The sequence below is a fragment of the Balaenoptera acutorostrata genome, chromosome 17 (genome assembly GCF_949987535.1).
Source record: "Balaenoptera acutorostrata chromosome 17, mBalAcu1.1, whole genome shotgun sequence".
Lineage (NCBI taxonomy): Eukaryota > Metazoa > Chordata > Mammalia > Artiodactyla > Balaenopteridae > Balaenoptera > Balaenoptera acutorostrata.
This window is the reverse complement of record NC_080080.1, coordinates 15,352,954-15,370,846: the sequence shown is the minus strand read 5'-3', so window position 1 is coordinate 15,370,846 and position 17,893 is coordinate 15,352,954. Positions and strand designations below refer to the sequence as shown.

The 17,893-nt window shown below is 44.5% G+C and overlaps 3 protein-coding genes across 20 annotated transcripts in view; 1 reads left to right on the top strand and 2 right to left on the bottom strand.

Annotated features, from left to right (window-relative positions):
- The window catches only part of TATDN1 (TatD DNase domain containing 1), a 37,969-nt gene extending 34,046 nt beyond the window's left edge, over window positions 1-3,923 (bottom strand). For 2 of the 5 annotated variants that reach the window (XM_028168184.2, XM_057532429.1), the window contains exon 1: window positions 3,846-3,868. Coding sequence is in view for 1 of the 5 variants with exons in the window: in XM_007188869.3 (XP_007188931.1) it covers window positions 3,846-3,867 (22 nt within the window). In the remaining 4 variants the exon portion in view is untranslated. Of the gene's footprint in view, window positions 1-3,845 lie in introns of all 5 variants that reach the window. The other 3 variants (XM_007188869.3, XM_057532428.1, XM_007188873.3) reach the window with 3 other exon arrangements.
- Window positions 3,924-3,963: 40 nt separating this feature from the next.
- On the top strand, window positions 3,964-13,178 carry NDUFB9 (NADH:ubiquinone oxidoreductase subunit B9). The gene is made up of 4 exons (XM_007188874.2): window positions 3,964-4,122; window positions 7,115-7,307; window positions 7,889-8,002; window positions 12,959-13,178. The coding sequence occupies exons 1-4, from the start codon at window positions 4,022-4,024 to the stop codon at window positions 13,088-13,090; spliced, it is 540 nt and encodes a 179-aa protein (XP_007188936.1). The 5' UTR covers window positions 3,964-4,021; the 3' UTR covers window positions 13,091-13,178.
- Window positions 13,179-14,113: 935 nt separating this feature from the next.
- MTSS1 (MTSS I-BAR domain containing 1) overlaps window positions 14,114-17,893 on the bottom strand; it is a 166,915-nt gene continuing 163,135 nt past the window's right edge. For all 14 annotated transcript variants that reach the window (XM_057531709.1, XM_057531712.1, XM_007188875.2 and 11 more), the window contains one exon: window positions 14,114-16,876. In XM_057531709.1, coding sequence (XP_057387692.1) covers window positions 16,176-16,876 — 701 coding nt within the window. In that variant the 3' untranslated portion in view covers window positions 14,114-16,175. The remainder of the gene's footprint in view (window positions 16,877-17,893) is intronic.

Genomic DNA, 17,893 nt, shown 5'->3' with positions numbered 1-17,893 from the left:
GTAACCTAGTTTCTACCTACCACTGAGTCCTAGCGTTTAGCACATCAGGTGGCACACAGCAGAGATTCAGTAAATATTTGTAGAATGAATGAATGAATGAATGAATGAATGACCAGGTTGCTCAAGGGAATCCAAGACAGGGAATAGAAAATAAGGTCCAGTCCCTAGCGAGATGGGATTCGTAAGAGATGGCCAGCAGCCCCAATCAGCCTGCTTCTAGGGACACAGGGCAGGATCAGAATCCCGTTAAAATAACACAACTATAGATAAATCTTAGATACCTAATAGCCCCCAGCTGATTGGCCCCAAGGGGTGGTTGCTACTAATTACTGCCAGCTGCTCACTGGCTCATTTGGTGGGAGGGAGCGCAGAGGCTACTAGATAGGAATCACCTTAAACCTATGCTTCTCAAACGAGGGGTATTCCAGAGAGTATGTAACACCCTGAGATTCTCTGGAGTATCAATTTTACTTTGGAAGATTTAGGGGATAAAATATCTTTTAATTTTAAAAGGGCACTGTGTTATTTCAAAGTTAAACACAAGACATCCAAATACATTTTGTAAATGCATCAAGATTTACACATCACTGCTGCCACCCCATCACTCCTGGGGTATACTCCACTCTATGTCCTTAAGTGACCTTTGGTGGGTGAGTTCCAGAGCATGAACCAGCCAGCATTGAAAAGGGAGCTTCCACTCCATCCCAAGTTCTATCACTTTGCAATGATTAAGCATAGATTCTTATTGCTATTCAGACTGAGGATATAGTCATCTGTGGTATCATACTCAATGTCACAGAAATTAGTCTCAAGTATAACCAAGGACACAATGTTGAAGTGTCCTCTAGGAGGGAGCAATGTTTCCCATAAAACACAAATACATCTGCTTCCCGCCCTCCTTCCCCACATTAGAAACACTGGTTGTAGTTGTAAGGGGCAGCCATTGGTTACACAATTTGAGAAGGGGGAAATTTAGGATTACAACCTGGTGATAGTCAGCTGTCCTAAATCAAAATATAAGGCTGCTCTTGTAACACTAGTTTAATTTTTCTATTATTATTATTAAATTTAAAAAATTTTGGCCGTGCCAGGCGTCTTGTGGGATTTCAGTTGCCCGACCAGGGACTGAACCCGGGCAATGGCAATAAAATCGCCGAATCCCAACCACCAGACCACCAGGGAACTTCCTCCACTGGTTTAATTCTTCATGCAACTGTTCCATGTAAAGCTTGTTCATGGACCAATTGTCCATGGGCCTAATATGTTGTTTTCCAAGTACTGCTCATGACTATTTTGGGCAGAGATTTGTGTAGTGGGTCATAGGCAGAACTTTTTAAATGGCATGGAATAAATATTAACTATCAGTAAGTCACAAAACAAAGATAGAATGTATAGTATGATTCCATTTTTGTTGTAAAAAAGACAAACACATCGGATATGTTTGCATATTTTTATGATTCTGTATAAATTTAAAAATATGGGAAGGATATAAACTTTAGACACCGGTTACCTCAGGATAGTGGAAATGAAGGAGAGCATACAAAAAAAAAAATTGTTCCAATTAAACCTACCTTCTTTAAGAAGTCTTTTCTAGCTTATCTGGTTGAGATTCCTTTGTAAATTTTCTTACGAACTTAGTACTAATATAACACATCTTGTTTTACCCACTCATTCATACTTCCATTGAACAGTCACTGTACTAAGCCCCTGGGAAACAAAGATAAATACCACCAAGTATCTGCCTTAAAAGAGTGTGGTCTAGTGGGAAAGGCAGATACACATTTTAATTATAAAATAACAGGGTAAAGTAAAGGGTAGAGTTATGTAGTCTTAAAGAACAGGTAAAAATCAAACAGGCAAGAGGATATTAGAGGCAGAGGGGACATTACGACCCCAAACTGCCACTCTAAAACCTTATCATAGGCAAGAAACAGCACCTCCAAGTGTTTACAGAGCATAAAAAGGATGAGGCCGGAAAAGTGGGCAGGACCAGACCACAGAAAGGCTCTGTATGCTATGTTAAGGCACTTCAACTGTCCTGAGGACAGTGACTGAAAGATTTGAAGCACAAGAAAAATGAAGCTGACTTGGTTTTTATAAAGACCACTCTGGAGGCTACATAGAGGATGGATTTAAGGAGACAAAACCTGAGGCAGATATTTAGTTTTTTTATTACAATACAAACACAAACCTTTAAAAGAAAAAAATAATTGTCTTTTCTTTGTGGGGTGTTTCATGGCTCTTACCCCATCTCCCCCATCAATTATACCACAGATTGCAATAAACAGGCTGAGAGACACCACACCTGGAAAGTGTCTAAACCTCTGATGACCTTCCCATCCCCAACCCCACCCCAGGCTCTCCCACAGCATTTTTAAAAACCTCTTTTGTGGCACTTTAACAATGTGCCACTTTAACATTCTCCCCTGCATTTGCTTCGACTGTACATACCTCTCCAGTCTGAAAACTAACTGCACCACTAGATTCTTTTTATAATTCCACATACTTAGCACAATGTCTCTGTAAAAAATATTGTCTAAAGTAACTCTTAGATCTAAGTTTATAATCCTAAGATCTCTCCTGAGTGCCAGACATTTCCAATTGCCCAGTAAATGTCTCCACCTGGATGTTCCGTAAGACTCTCAAATTTAACCTAATCCAAATGGATCTCGTTACATCTCCCACCCACTGCCAAACTACCCATGCTTCCATTTCATGTTTAGGTATTTATCCCAACACCGAATCATCTCTGACTGTTCATTCTTCCTTACCTGCCATAAACACTCAGCTGCTAAACGCTGCATATGTACCTCTCTTCCATTTCTCTCTCCCTTTTCCAGTGCCCTTGTTCAAGCTCTGAAATGCTTCCCTGTCTCTCCCTATGACCCACCAAACCTACACAACAGCTGTCAAGGATTACCTTACTAAAGCAGAGACGTGATCACTGTCGTTTTCCACCTTCAGGTAGCTGGAAACTTCACAAAGACAAGGATCATGCCCAGCTTTACCCACTGCTGTATCCCATAGCTCAAGGCTCCCAATATGTAACTGGCATTCAATGATTTACTTAATGAATGCTCCTTGTCAAAAGCCTTCAGTGAAGCTCTACTCTATACACAGAAAATTAAACTCAGGAACACATTTGAGTTCCAAGTCACCCTTCCAATCCTAGCTCTTACAACCTCCCCCAGGCTTTCCTAAGTCTGGTACTAAATATGCTGACTCCTTTAGTTACTGTCGAATTCTCCATCTTTTGTTCTACCGATGCCGAATGGATTATTGTACTTGCCAAGTATAAAACTTGTTTCACTTTCCACTGTGTATGTCCTCCAGTTCCCCCACCAGATGGTGATGCCAGCAGAGTAGGGGCCGTGTCTGTGTTCCCAGGCCAGTGCCTGGCCCACCAGAGGCGCCCAGTAACTGTGATATGAACTGTGATATGAATTAGTGAGTCAACGAGTCCCTCGAAGCCATCCTCCTCTCCGCCAAGGAAACGGGAAACCGCGGGGAGGTGCACGTGGGATGGAGCGGAATATAGTGACAGGCCTTTCGTTTGCTTTTTAGTAGTTTTGCTTCCTTTTTTTTAATTGAACACAACACATATGTTGGAAAGAGCATAAATCGTAACTCCGCAGCTCGTGAATTTTCACAAAGAATCACACCCGTGAAGCCAGCACCCATACTGAGATCCAGAACATTACCGACACCCAGAGGCCTCCCCGCACCCTCCTCCAAGGAGTGCACTTTCAACCCTCAAAAAGCCGGAGAGCTCACGTCCTGGGCCCTGTGGCCGCGGTGCGCGAGTCCCGGGAACCGAAAGGCCCCAAACCCGGAGAAAGTCTTACCTACGAATTTGAAGCGACTCATGACTGCATCCCCGGCTCCTCTCTGACGGAAGCGGAAGCGGCAGTCAGTCGCCCCGCCCCTCCGGCAGCCCCGCCCCTCCGGCAGCCCCGCCCCCTCGCCGCCGACGTCCGGTTTCCCGGGAGCCCCTGCGGCCGCTGAAGGTGAACCGGCAGGCATGGCGTTCTCGGCGCCGGCTGCCTACCTGACCCACCAGCAGAAGGTGCTGCGGCTTTATAAGCGGGCGTTGCGCCACCTGGAGTCGTGGTGCATCCACAGGTGGGCGAGGGGGACCCAGGGCGCGGGGAGGTGACCTCGGGGGCCGCCACAGAGGCTGAGAGGCTCTGGGGACCGAGCGGCTCAAGGACTTCTGGGACGGGTGGGAAGGCGGCCCCTTGCCCCGCGGAGCCCTCCCCTAGACCCGGGTTCGAATGCAGGTTTCGTCGCCCATATCTGGGACACTTTGAAGACTTGTTTATCTGGCCCGGGCCTCAGTTTTCTAATCAGGAAAACGGACGCGGGACCCAGCGCAGAGGGTTGCATGGCGATTAAGAGAAAGGAAGTGCCAAAAATGGAAATGGTCATGCCTCCAGCGCTCACTAAATAATAGCTTCCTTCGTGACCTTCTCGTTCCTGATACTGGCAGTAATAATAAATGCGTTATTTAGTCCTCACAACTCTGGGTGTTAGGGGTTATTTAGCCTTATTTTATAGATGAGAAAATAAGAGGCTAAAATACGAGGCAAGAGACTGACTTGCTCAAGGCCCAGCAGCTGGTAAGTGGCCGAGCCAGGATTAAAACTCAGGTGTCTTAACTCCAACACATCATCATCACCCCTCCCATCAGCTTTCCTCTGTTTAGCTTCATTCAGTCCTTTTCATTAGCTTCACATCCCACATAATTCTTTACCTCCCACATAATTCTCTTCTTCTTTCTTCCCTCTGTCCATCTGGGACTAGTCTTAGAACACAGTCTTAAAACATAGGTTTTCGTGATCTAGATGCAATGCATGGTGGGGTGACAACCCAAAATGTATGAATGCCAGGCCTCCATGCCCTTAGGAGAATCCTAAAACCTAGTCCCAGGAGAAGGGCTTCTGAGAAAAACCTCTAAACAATGGGAAACTGAGTATGTCTGGAAGAGTTGTGGAGAGGATCCTGGAAGCCCAGATTGTATATTTGGGATTATTGTAAAGTCATCGACCTACTTTTCTTTGCTAGGCAGGAAGATGGCCAGGTTCAAGGCTGTAGGGTTAGTTACTTCCCTAATTTTTTTATTCATCTGACAATTTGCAATTCAGGATCTATGGTGGCTGACAAAAGTTAATAAGGCTTCTTTCTCAGCTGTAGCAATTTATGGATTAATGAGGAAGATGGACATATAAACAAACAGATAACAGAGAATTATCTTTCATAAAGATGAAGGAAGTCAAGCCATCAGGAATTCAGGTAGTGCTGAACTACATCTGAGAATATTAATATTATCTTGGAGGAAAGGATAAAAGTAGTTACTATGATAACACTGACTCGTCATTTCTTTAAATCTCACTAACATCTTTTCTCAGTACTTGCCTGATTTTTTTCCTTCCATTTGCCCTCATAGCACTATTTGTTCTGCATGGGTCCATCCTAGGCCCTTGGTCATTGCTGTGTATACTTTGGGCAGCCTCATCTAACGCTGGGACTTGAGTTACCACCTATGCTCACTTGTCTGTAGAGCTGTATTTCCAGCTGTTTGCTAGATTACCTACAGTTCTCTAAAACTGAACGTATTTTTCTTTTCACTACCTCATTTTGATTCTCTTCCCAAATTCCCTGCCTCAGCTAATGGCAGTACTAGTAATACAGTCACTCAGCTTTAAGTCTTAGCATTATTTTCAAGTACTCCCTACTTGCCCCTCTGCCAGCGACATACGTACTTGTATGCCGTTGGACACTGATTTTTGTAAATTCTCTCCCCAGTGTAATAATATTCGTAGCTTACGTTGGGCACTAAGGATGTACTAAGCACTGTCTGAACTGTGCTGATATGTTGTAGCTTTCCAATCTTTAGGACAACCTTAAGATACAGGTACTGTTATTAACTCTTTTATGGAGGAGGAACCCATGGCCTAAAGACTTTAAATAATTTACCCTAGGTTACACAGCTAGGAACTGCAGAGCTGAAACAGTCTTAAGCTATCTGACTCCATAGCCTACTCTTGTAACTTTGTAGTCTAAATATTTTTCTCTTGTCACCATCCATCACTGTTGCCTGCATCAAGCCCTTGTCATCTGTGGCCTGGATTATCAAAGCCCCATTACTACTGAGCCATGAAAAAGAATGAAATAATGCCATTTGCAGCAACATGGATGGACCTAGAGATTATATATTAAGTGAAGTAAGTCAAACGGAAAGATAAATATCACTTATATGTGGAATCTGAAATAAGGTACAAATGAACTTAATTACAAAACAGAAACAGACTCACAGACAAAGAAAAATTTATGGTTACCAAAGGGGAAATTGGGGGGAGGGATAAATTAGGAGTTTGGGATTAGCAGATACAGACTACTGTATATAAACTAAACAACAGGGTTCTACTGTATAGCACAGGGAACTATATTTAATATCTTGTGATAAACTATAATGGAAAAGAATATGGAAAAGTATATATATGTATGTATAACGGAATCACTTTGCTGTACACCAGAAACTAACACAACATTGTAAATCAACTACAATAAAAAAAAATAATAATGAAAAATAAAAAAAAATTTTTAAGCCCCGTAAATGATCTCTGCCCATGGTTTCTTCTAGAACCTGACCGAAACTTGCCTAAGGTCAGGCAGCTAGTGTCAGAGTCAGAATTCAAACCCAGGTCTGTCTGATTTGAGCACCACTCTTTGCACCATGTATCAGTAGTACGTGCCTTCTACATCTTTCTGTCTCCAGAATTTAGCACAGTGCTTAGCACAAGGTAGGAGGAAATGCAGTAAGTTGTCATTGAATGAATGTTGAATGATCCTACAGAGGCGATAGAGGAGACAGGGGAAAGGGGTTAGGTTGTATTTATCAGTAATACAGTAGCTTTTTGTTGCTGGTGTTTGGGGGCTGCCAGGGAAGCCGTCGTGATGACGAGGCTGCTCCACTGACAGGGTCCAGGGAGGGGCTGGGAAGTCACGCAACTCACCTGAAAGGTGTTAGTGGAAGTACCGCCTCTTGCCAGACAGTAATACTGCCTGATTGAGTAGATAACATTTCTAATCTCCAAAATCATTTTGGTTTAAGGGACAAATACCGGTACTTTGCTTGTTTGATGAGAGCTCGGTTTGACGAACATAAGAATGAAAAGGACATGGTGAAGGCCACCCAGCTGCTGAGGGAGGCAGAGGAAGAGTTCTGGCACTGTCAGCATCCTCAGCCATACATCTTCCCTGAGTCTCCTGGGGGTACCTCCTACGAGAGATACGAGTGTTACAAGGTAGGTGAGGACCACAGGTGTCTCAAATCCCGAACCTCAGCCTTGGAAACCACTTGCCCTTTTAGGGGCAGCTAGGACATTTCTTTCCTGACAGTTACACTTTTTTTTTTTTCCAGTGTCAGTTTTCTCTCTCCCAGATGCCATCACGACTTTTCTTTCCAAATTCAGTGCCAAGGTCTTGCAGTTAACTTTCCGGCAAAGCGAAGTGCTAAAGAAATTGGTAAATAACTCATTTCTGGACCTTAAAGTTAACCAATTTCAATTGGTGCTTAGTATTCTAAGTGATATTTTCAAATAACATACAGCCACGTTGGATCTTTAGAGAACTCAGGTAGGGGAGGAATGATGCCAGTTCTCTTTGGACTGACCTTGCTGTTTTTCATCCCTAGGCTGTTTCACTCTAAGGCATTCTCCTTTGTCTCGGTCCTCTGCTGTTTATTGCTTAGTGTCGGAAACAGTCTGGTACTTCGAATGGTTATAAAAATGCACCTTGATTTTTGTCTTCTGTCCCTTGAGCAGGCCCTACCCGTGACATGTAAATGTGTCCTGTGGAATGACGCCGTGATTTCCTCTCCTGACAGGTTCCCGAGTGGTGCTTAGATGACTGGCATCCTTCCGAGAAGGCAATGTATCCTGATTACTTTGCCAAGAGAGAGCAGTGGAAGAAACTGCGGAGAGAAAGCTGGGAGCGAGAGGTGAGTGTTGCCTGTTTTACCATGTAGTTTGGCCCACATGGTCAACACCTGGAAGGAGCTGAAGTTTGGTTCCCCATGTGCAGAGGTCCAGGTTCCAGCTCCGACAGTTACTCTGGCTCCTTGCCTCTGATACACTTTCTCTTTCAAGTGTGTTAAATGTAATGTTTACAGCCATCTTAGAAATAGGTTAAAATGTGTTCCCTGGTCTTTTGGCTTTTCTGTTCTCTGATTTTACTTCTTCCCTCCTTCCCCTCCATAGTCCTCTGCCTGACCTTGCTCTACCCTACAGTCCCTTAACCTTCTCCACCAGCACCTTGGGTATTTTTCCACTCATGATGTCTGATTTATATTTTAAAAAAGTCAATCTTGCTGTAGTGTGAAAAATATGTTGGAGAGGGCAAGTGGAGAATTGGAGAGACCAGTTTGGGGTTATTGCAGTAGATTAGTCCAAAGATTATGGCAACTAGCACTAGGGTGGATGCAGTGGATATGGAAGGAAGTAGATTCAGGATATTGTCTGCAGGGATGTGAAGAGTGATTGGATGGGGGGTGGGGGCGGGGGGTAGTGAAGGACAGGGAAGAATCAAGAATGATTTCCAGGTTTTAAGCTTCAACATCTGGAGGTTGGTGGTGGTGTTTATTGAGATAGGGAAGAGGAGAAAAAACAGATGTCAAAGGGACAATCAAGTGTTCAGTTTTAAATGTTAAATTTACGAATGTTAAATTTGAGAATCCTGTGAGACATCAGGTGCAGGTGTCAGAGGGTGACTTTGGATGTACGAATCTGGAACTCAACTCAAAGGAGAGATTTGAGCTCAAAATAGAAATGCGGGAGTTATCAGTTGTTTTAAAAGCCATGGAATGAGGGCCTTCTCTGGGTGCCCTCTCCCCAGTAAAGGAAGTGGAGGGAAAGCCACAGAAATGTTTGAGATCCTTAGATCCAAGAGAAAGTGTTTCAGGAATGGCCGGGGGACTTCCCTGGTGGCCCAGTGGTTAAGACTCTGCACTTCCACTGCAGGGGACATGGGTTCGATCCCTGGTGGGGGAACTAAGATCCCACATGCTGCGCCACACGGCCAAAAAACAAAACAAAACAAAACAAGAATGGCTGGGGCCAAGTCATCTTTGATTTGATGGAATAGAGTGAGTACTGGAAATAACATCCAAAGGTTTTGGCTACAGGAAGGGCATTAGTGGCCTTGATTAGAGCCATTTCTGTCACACAAAGACTGATCAGGGGGCTTCCCTGGTGGCGCAGTGGTTGAGAATCTGCCTGCTAATGCAGGGGACACGGGTTCGAGCCCTGGTCTGGGAAGATCCCACATGCCACGGAGCACCTGGGCCCGTGAGCCACAACTACTGAGCCTGCGCGTCTGGAGCCTGTGCCCCGCAACGGGAGGGGCCGCGATAGTGAAAGGCCCGCGCACCGCGATGAAGAGTGGCCCCCACTTGCCGCAACTAGAGAAAGCCCTCGCACGAACCGAAGACCCAACACAGCCAAAAATAAATAAATAAATAAATAAAGTAGCTATTAAAAAAAAAAAAGACTGATCAGAAGGTGAGGAAGAGTAAACAGGAGGGAGTGATGACTCTTGAGAAGATTACCTGAGGAGAACGAAGAAATGGGGCAGTAACTGGAGGCCGAGGGATTACTTTCTTTTAAGATAAATGATGCGTATATGCTGATTAGATCTGGGGTGAGGGAGAAATTGGTAATGCTGAAGAGAGGTGGAATAGGTACAGAAGGAAAGTTTTTGAGAAGAGGGGTGGGATCCCAGGCATGTGCGGGGGCCTTTGGAAGGAGAAGGGATTCTTTCTCCATTCTAATTGGACAAAAGATGTGTATAAATACATTTGGGTTAGAAGTTTTGATGATGGGGAAATGACAGACTTCGATGTGATGGCTTCTCTTTTTTAAGTGAAGTCAGGAAAAGCCAGGAAGTGGGCAGAGCATGTTTGGAGAATGTGGAAAAGGTGTGATAATCGTGGGCAGAGGATGCGCTTGCTGGAGAATAATAGTAAGATTGCCACGTGGTGGTGAAGGCCCATGTGAAGTTGGGAATAATTAACATGTTGTGACACCAGTTTGTTCCAGTATTTTTTTTTCTCTTTAGCAATACTAAGCTGTATGGTTGCAGGTTTGAAGGTAGACGGTGTGGTTGTCCACGGTCAAGAGTGACAAGGAACTTATTCAAGAGGGAGTGATTGTCGTGATGGAATCTAGCTGGATAAAGGAGGGAAGTAGACAGGGAGGCTGATGCAGAAAGCAGGGCAAGTTGGGTGTGAGGACCTGTGAACTGGCAGCATCTGTGAGTTTCAAGAATTATTTTCAAGGTGGCATTTAAGCAAATGAGCTGGAAGGGGACACTGGTTGGATAGTGGGTTACTTAAATTCATGCTTTTGTGACCAAGGAGGGCAGTGTTTTCTAAGAAGTATGTCAGCATTTGGGAACTCGAGGCATATTTATTCATGGAGAGCAGCAGATTCATCCTGCAGTTCATCTCTGTGATAACCACTTCTCCCCAAAACATTCCTCCTTTACCAATTCCATCTCTTTGACATTATTAAACAGCACGTGTGCTTGAGGCTCAGATTAGCCACAATCCAGAGCTGGTTTTTCTGGTAGAAGCTTCAAAAAATCGTGGATCTGGAAAGTGGGTGTCTTAGGTCTCCTCCTCTATTAGGACAGTGATGGTCTCGGAGATCGCTGGAAAAGGGGTAGCTGGGCAGTGGGGGCAGAACTGAGCGCACTTGTACCTGTGATTTCATGTTATTTCTTGTCCTCATTGCTATTTGGGGGGCTTTTAAATGAACATCCCTAATGTATTCAAATTGAAGTTTCTTAATAGTGCTTTTGGAGACCTCTTAGCTGAGACACAAAAATAAACATTTTTGGGGGGAAAGAGGTGGGGGGGACCATAACAAGGGGGAATTGGAATGGTAATTGTCAGGGTTTTGCTTAATGAGTGGGGTGGGGTAGGAGGGTTTGTTCTCAGCATTGCTGTTTTAAGAATGGGAAAACATTTAAGGAGAAAAGCTTTTGTGTCCAAGTTAAAATGTGGGCATGAAGATAATGCAGGTATAGAGTCCCTCCCATCAAGCCTCTTAGATAGCCTCCTCCACCAGAGGGCAGAGAGCAGAAGCAAGAAGAACTACAATCCTGCAGCCTGTGGAACAAAAACCACATTTATGGAAAGATAGACAAGATGAAAAGGCAGAGGGCTCTGTACCAGATGAAGGAACAAGATAAAACCCCAGAAAAACAACTAAATGAAGTGGAGATAGGCAACCTTCCAGAAAAAGAATTCAGAATAATGATAAGACGATCCAGGACCTCGGAAAAACAATGGAGGCAAAGATAGAGAAGATGCAAGAAATGTTTAACAAAGACCTAGAAGAATTAAAGAACAAACAAACAGAGATGAACAATACAGTAATTGAAATGAAAACTACACTAGAGGGCTTCCCTGGTGGCGCAGTGGTTGAGAATCTGCCTGCTAATGCAGGGGACATGGGTTCGAGCCCTGGTCTGGGAAGATCCCACATGCCACGGAGCAGCTGGGCCCGTGAGCCACAATTGCTGAGCCTGCGCGTCTGGAGCCTGTGCCCCGCGACGGGAGGGGCCGCGATAGAGAAAGGCCCGCGCACCGCGATGAAGAGTGGCCCCCACTTGCCGCAACTGGAGAAAGCCCTCGCACGAACTGAAGACCCAACACAGCCAAAAATAAATAAATAAATAAATAAATAAATAAGAAAAATCCTTTTAAAAAAAAAAAAAAAACTACACTAGAAGGAATCAATAGCAGAATAACTGAGGCCAAAGAATGGATAAGTGACCTGGAAGACAGAATGGTGGGATTCACTGCTGCAGAACAGAATAAAGAAAAAAGAATGAAAAGAAATGAAGACAGCCTAAGAGACCTCTGGGACAACGTTAAACACAACGACATTTGCATTATAGGGGTCCCAGAAGGAGAAGAGAGAGAGAAAGGACCAGAGAAAATATTTGAAGAGATTATAGTCGAAAACTTCCCTAACATGGAAAAGAAAATAGCCACCCAAGTCCAGGAAGTGCAGAGAGTCCCATACAGGATAAACCCAAGGAGAAACATGCCAAGACACATAGTAATCAAACTGGCAAAAATTAAAGACAAAGAAAAATTATTGAAAGCAGCAAAGGAAAAACGAAAAATAACATACAAGGGAACTCTCATAAGGTTAACAGCTGATTTCTCAGCAGAAACTCTACAAGCCAGAAGGGAGTGGCATGATATAATTAAAGTGATGAAAGGGAAGAACCTACAACCAAGATTACTCTACCCAGCAAGGATCTCATTCAGATTCGAAGGAGAAATCAGAAGCTTTACAGACAAGCAAAAGCTAAGAGAATTCAGCACCACCAAACCAGCTCTACAACAAATGCTAAAGGAACTTCTCTAAGTGGGAAACACAAGAGAAGAAAAGGATCTACAAAAACAAACCCCAAACAATTAAGAAAATGGTCATAGGAACATACATATTGATAATTACCTTAAACGTGAATGGATTAAATGCTCCAACCAAAAGACACAGGCTTGCTGAATGGATACAAAAACAAGACCCATGTATATGCTGTCTACAAGAGACCCACTTCAGACCTAGGGACACATACAGACTGAAAGTGAGGGGATGGAAAAAGATATTCCATGCAAATGGAAATCAAAAGAAAGCTGGAGTAGCTATACTCATATCAGATAAAATAGAGTTTAAAATAAAGAATGTTACAAGAGACAAGGAAGGACACTACATAGAAAAAAAAAGAATGCAGGTATATACAAACAACACTTTTCAGTAGTGAGGATCAGGGTGTGTCATGTGACACAGTAGAAACAATGCCGACACTTCCCTGTAGCAGAGAGATTGGACAGTCAGTTCCACTCCTTTTCTAATTGTTCCTTCCTTACCCCCGCTTCTAGGTTAAGCAGCTGCAGGAGGAAACCCCGCTTGGTGGTGCCAGAACTGAAGCTTTGCCCCCAGCCCGAAAGGAAGGTGATTTGCCCCCACTGTGGTGGCATGTTGTGACCAGGCCCCGGGAGCGGCCCATGTAGAGAAAGAGAGGAAGATGCCTCACCAGTCACGCTTGCAAGTGAAATGTTACAGGACATACACTTGCCCTAATAAAATAACTCCATATGATATGACTCACGTGTTCTTCTGAGGAGTAACATGATGCCAGGTGACTGGGCCACTGTCGTTTTCTTAGCAGTTGAGCATATAAAGAAAAGTACCTGAAACGTAGTCAGATGTATTCTGTTCTTCCCCATTAAGTCACATTGATAACACATGCTATCGAGGGAAAACTGCAGCAGAACCAGATACAAGATTTACTCTGAAGATTTAGTTGAACAAACTTGAGTTGAAGGCTTAACTAGCTATAGTGACTGGAGGGCATAAGAAGCCAAGAAGAGGCATGCCAATACTGAGGACATAAGATACCTTTTCTGTTTTCTAGATTCCACTAATGGAATTTTAGCTCTGATTGAGTAAAGGACTACGCTAAGAAGCACGCATTCAGCAAATAAGCATGGAGTTTATGGGGTTCTCAGGAGTGGAGTTTGATGGCATCCAATGTGGATGACACTTTTGTGACACTTATTTTGGAGGCAGTTTTCCAGCTTTGCTCCCTCTACCGTAGCTTGGATTGTCTGCAGACACAAAGGTAAGGGTAGCAGAACTCTAAATGTTTGAGGTTTCTTTTTTTAAGGGTAAAGCCATTTTTAAAGCTCAACCAAGCCCAGCTAGTTTTAGTTCTTGGTAACTCACTGTTCAGGCAACTAGTGTTCTTAAAGTGCACAAAAATGATGTTGTCAGTTTTCTAACTAAGCTCAATCTGAGTCTCAGTCCATTTTTCTAACACTTCACTAAGACCTCCACCTGAATTTTAATAAGACTTGAAATGCAGGGCTTTTTTTTTCTAGTGGTTCTTTATTTATAATGTAGGCTGAAGCAACTGATTGATACAAGGTAAAAGGGAGACACGTTACACAATTGTTATTTATACAAGTTTAGAACAAAAAACTGCACAGGGAGAGGTCAACTCTCAGTACAAACTAGCAACTAAACCACAATAATTTACCTTTAGAAATGATTTCTTTATTTTTAGCTGTGACACTGCTTTTACAATATGCAAAAACACAAACAGAACTACCCAAGGCGTTTTGTCACATTCTTTCTACATTGAATTTGGCAACATTTTATATTAAATTTATTCAGATTATACTAACGTTTAAAAACTAAACAAGTGAAAAGCTGTACCGAGGTACAGTTACATCCATTTATTTCAAAGGTTTAAAATACCACTTTTATCTATCGTAATTACCTTGCAGTGATTTCTGCTTTTGCAAAAACCATCTCAAGCATCATATGCACAATGCATCAGCTACTTTTAGTCATCAAGATTGGTGGGCTAAACCACAGGCACTACTGTTGCTTATATTCTGTAAATGGAGCTTGTTTTTCAAAGAAAAAAAGCTTAAACAGTTTCTAATAATCATGCCTTTGCTTGAAAGCCATAACATAAAATGTTTTTGAGCAATCACAGCAGTGTTAAATGTTAATATAGAGAACACTGACTATACAAGTACGTTTCTTTCACATCCAATGCAGTTATGTATTAAAGCAGAAGATTATGTAATTGAAGATTGGAGCCAACAGAGATCTGCAGGGTCTGTGGGACCCACCAGGCTCCTATTCCTTGAGAGGTTCTGTCCCAAAGGAGCACTTTCAACTGACCCGAAGGGGCTGGCTTTCTTTTTTAAACAAACAAACACCATTGCATTCCCCAAACGTGATCCCTTTAAATCTACAAATCTCTGCTGGCTTTAGGGGATGGGCATTATAACAAATTTAACTTTCACTTAGAAAAGACAGAAATCCATTCCAAAAAAACATTACCTAGAATACAAAAAAAAAGGGACAGTATGGTGGTCAGATTCCCAGTGACGAGAAATAAATCCTCCTCTCTTCGATGTTTAGTATGAAGCCAGTTAACTGCCATTATTTAAAAGAAGATAAGAAAAACAAGCCCCCAGACTGGTAAACACATTGGCAAGTTGCTAGACTCCAAGCTGGTTACCCTTGTTAAATCCACTCCAGTTTTTCCAAAATATTTGGGCTTTTCAACGCACCCAGCCTGCTAGGCACGGTTAAGTAAAAGGCATTTGCTGTATCTAAGAATTCCCTGCTATCAATCATTTTTAAATGTTTTCACATTTTTAAAACTGCCTTACCCTTCTGGATGCGTTTGGATTCAGTGAAAGTGGGTATAACTAACAGGTAACTGAAGTGGGGGGGTTCTATGTCTACCTGGTGGCGGCAGCATGCACGGGACTGGAGGTGGGTGCTGTGTGCAGTCAGGAGCAATCGTGGGAGAAAGGAAGTCCTTAAACACCCTACAGAAACAAACACTGCAATCCAGTGTGGCTTATTCGGATGCATTTACCATGAAGCTACTAGAAATTCAACCTACGAGGCTACTCTTAAATGTAACAGGTTCGGCTGTGTTGACAGTGTGCCCCTCCCGCGACCCTCCCCCCAATCCCAACACAGCCTGCCATTTCCAGAGTTCCCTCCTAATATTGCGCATCAACTGACTCCCGCTTTTCTCATCCCGAATGTAGTATACTTGAATAAGGATTTTTACCCCTTACCCATTTTGTTTGTACATTACAATAACTTGAATTTGTGCCTAAGCCAGACTACTACAATGCATCTACAAAAGCTTGCAGGAAAGAAAAGAAAAAAAAAAAGCTAAGTATAGTTATCCTTTTTTCTGAAATTACTACTTCGTGGTTCCCCTGCCCGACCTCCCCCCCTTATTATGCATTTAAAATTTTACAAAGACTTGTAAAAAATGGAATTTGGCACCTTCAGAAAAATCAAAAGGGAAACTTAAGATTAAAATGTGCAGAAAGAAAAAATATTTACAAATTAAAAGATCAAGGTTATGTCAGTTACATATGTTGCTTTTAATTCTTATCTAAAGGTGTGGAGTACTTTCAAAAGAGCTGTGTTCTGAGTTGCCTACAAAATCTTTTGTTTGATTACAGATTGGAATGGATGAAGACAAACTAGGTCTTATTAATTAGACAGTTCGTTCCCCACTGGCAGCATTTCTTGTGAGCCTAAGAGAGCCTAAGTGAAGCGCGGGGCTGAGCGGTCGTTTGTCGTGGTCTTCTTCAGTTTCACGCCCCTGCGGATGGCGTTCAGCATGTCTTCTCCTTGCGGGGCATCCCTTGGGCTCAGGTCTGCAGGGTCACTCTCTGGAATCTGGCCTGGAGAGGCACTGGCACTTGGGGGATCCCTTTCCTGGTCTTCGGCCTCGCTTTCTGGAATTGCTTGTCTGTGCTCCTCGGGGATGCTCGGCTTCGGGCCTGGAAGAGGAGGGTTGACGGAGGCTTGGCCGCTCCACATTGAGGAGGGCATGCTGGTGCCACCCTGGGGGCCCTCACCCACGGACGGCGACTCGGGGCTGTGCTCACCCCGCTCCTCGGGCCCATCTGGAGGGGCTGGCAACACCCCAGGGAGGTCTGGGACGGTGGGGGTCTTGACAGGGATCACGGGTGTTTTGATGGGGATGGGACCAGCTCCTATGGTCCCCCGGCGGACAGAAGGCTTGGTGGAAGGGGTCCGTCGGATGGTTGCAACCCCTGGGGTGACCATAGCAGGTCCGAGGGTGGTGGGGAGGCCAGCAGTTGAGGCTGGGCGCTTCGCTTGGAACATCCGTCGGTAGGACTGGCTGATGTCACTGTTTCTCGGAATGGTGGAGGATTTGTCAAACTCCTGCTGATCTGCCTCCTGGTCACCGCTTACAGAGAAATAATCGTAATCTGAAACTGATCACAGGATCTGATTAGAAATCGCCGAGGCAGTGGCTGTGCTTTTTGATTCTTTTGTGTTGGGAGGACAAAGGGCCCCAGAGGCCACACTTCACCCGCAATCTCATCCCAAGCCTCCCGGGGTTTCCGGGCCAGCCTTAGCAGGCCTCACCATCTAAGAACTCCCTGACAGGGACCGTCGTTTCGTTCACCAAGGAACGCTGAGCACCAAGCGCAGCGCTGGACACAGCAGCCCCGCACTCAGATACCGCTGAGCGGTGAAGAGTGCAAAACCGCCAGGCCGCAGCGAGGCTACCTCTGAGCGCCTCTGGGAGGAATAAAGGGGGAGGAAAGAGCAAATAACCTCTACGAGCCCTCCAGCCCAGAATTTGACGCGAGAGACAAACCCCACACGGACCATCACAGACCTCACTACCTCCCTCACGACCAACTCGTTAGGCGAGGGCTAGAAAAGCAGTGGAGCTACTGGTAATGAGTCTCCGAAAACAAGGCACCATCAGTGAGGGGTGCTCGCTTTCTCTCCAAAAATGGGGTCACATGGGAGGGGGAAGCATACAGACGGAACATCGTAGAGCTCGTTTCTGAAGAGCAGCGCTCTGACGTTCGGGTAAGTCGTGTGTGGTGGAGCGGAGCTGTGTGCTGTATGAGGGGTGGTCAGCAGCGTCCCTGGCCGGCTACCAGATGCCAGCAGCACCCCCTCCAGTAGTGACCACTAAAAATGTCTCCAGCCATTGCCAAATGTCCCCTGGGCAGCAAAGTGGCCCTCCACTGAGACCCACTGTCCTAGAGACTTGGACTGAAGGACTGCCGATAGGCTTGGTCAGCTCTCACAGATCTTTCCTAGCGGCTAGCCTGCCATCTTGCTGGCTTGTGTGTGTGTGTGCTGGGGAGGGCGGTGAGGGAGGCAAGTTCATAGAGAATTTGGCTGGAGTTTGGGCTTCAGACTCTGACAGACCTTCGACTCAAACTCCAGCTCTGCTGCTTATTGTGTGAACTTGGGCCTCAGTCTCCATG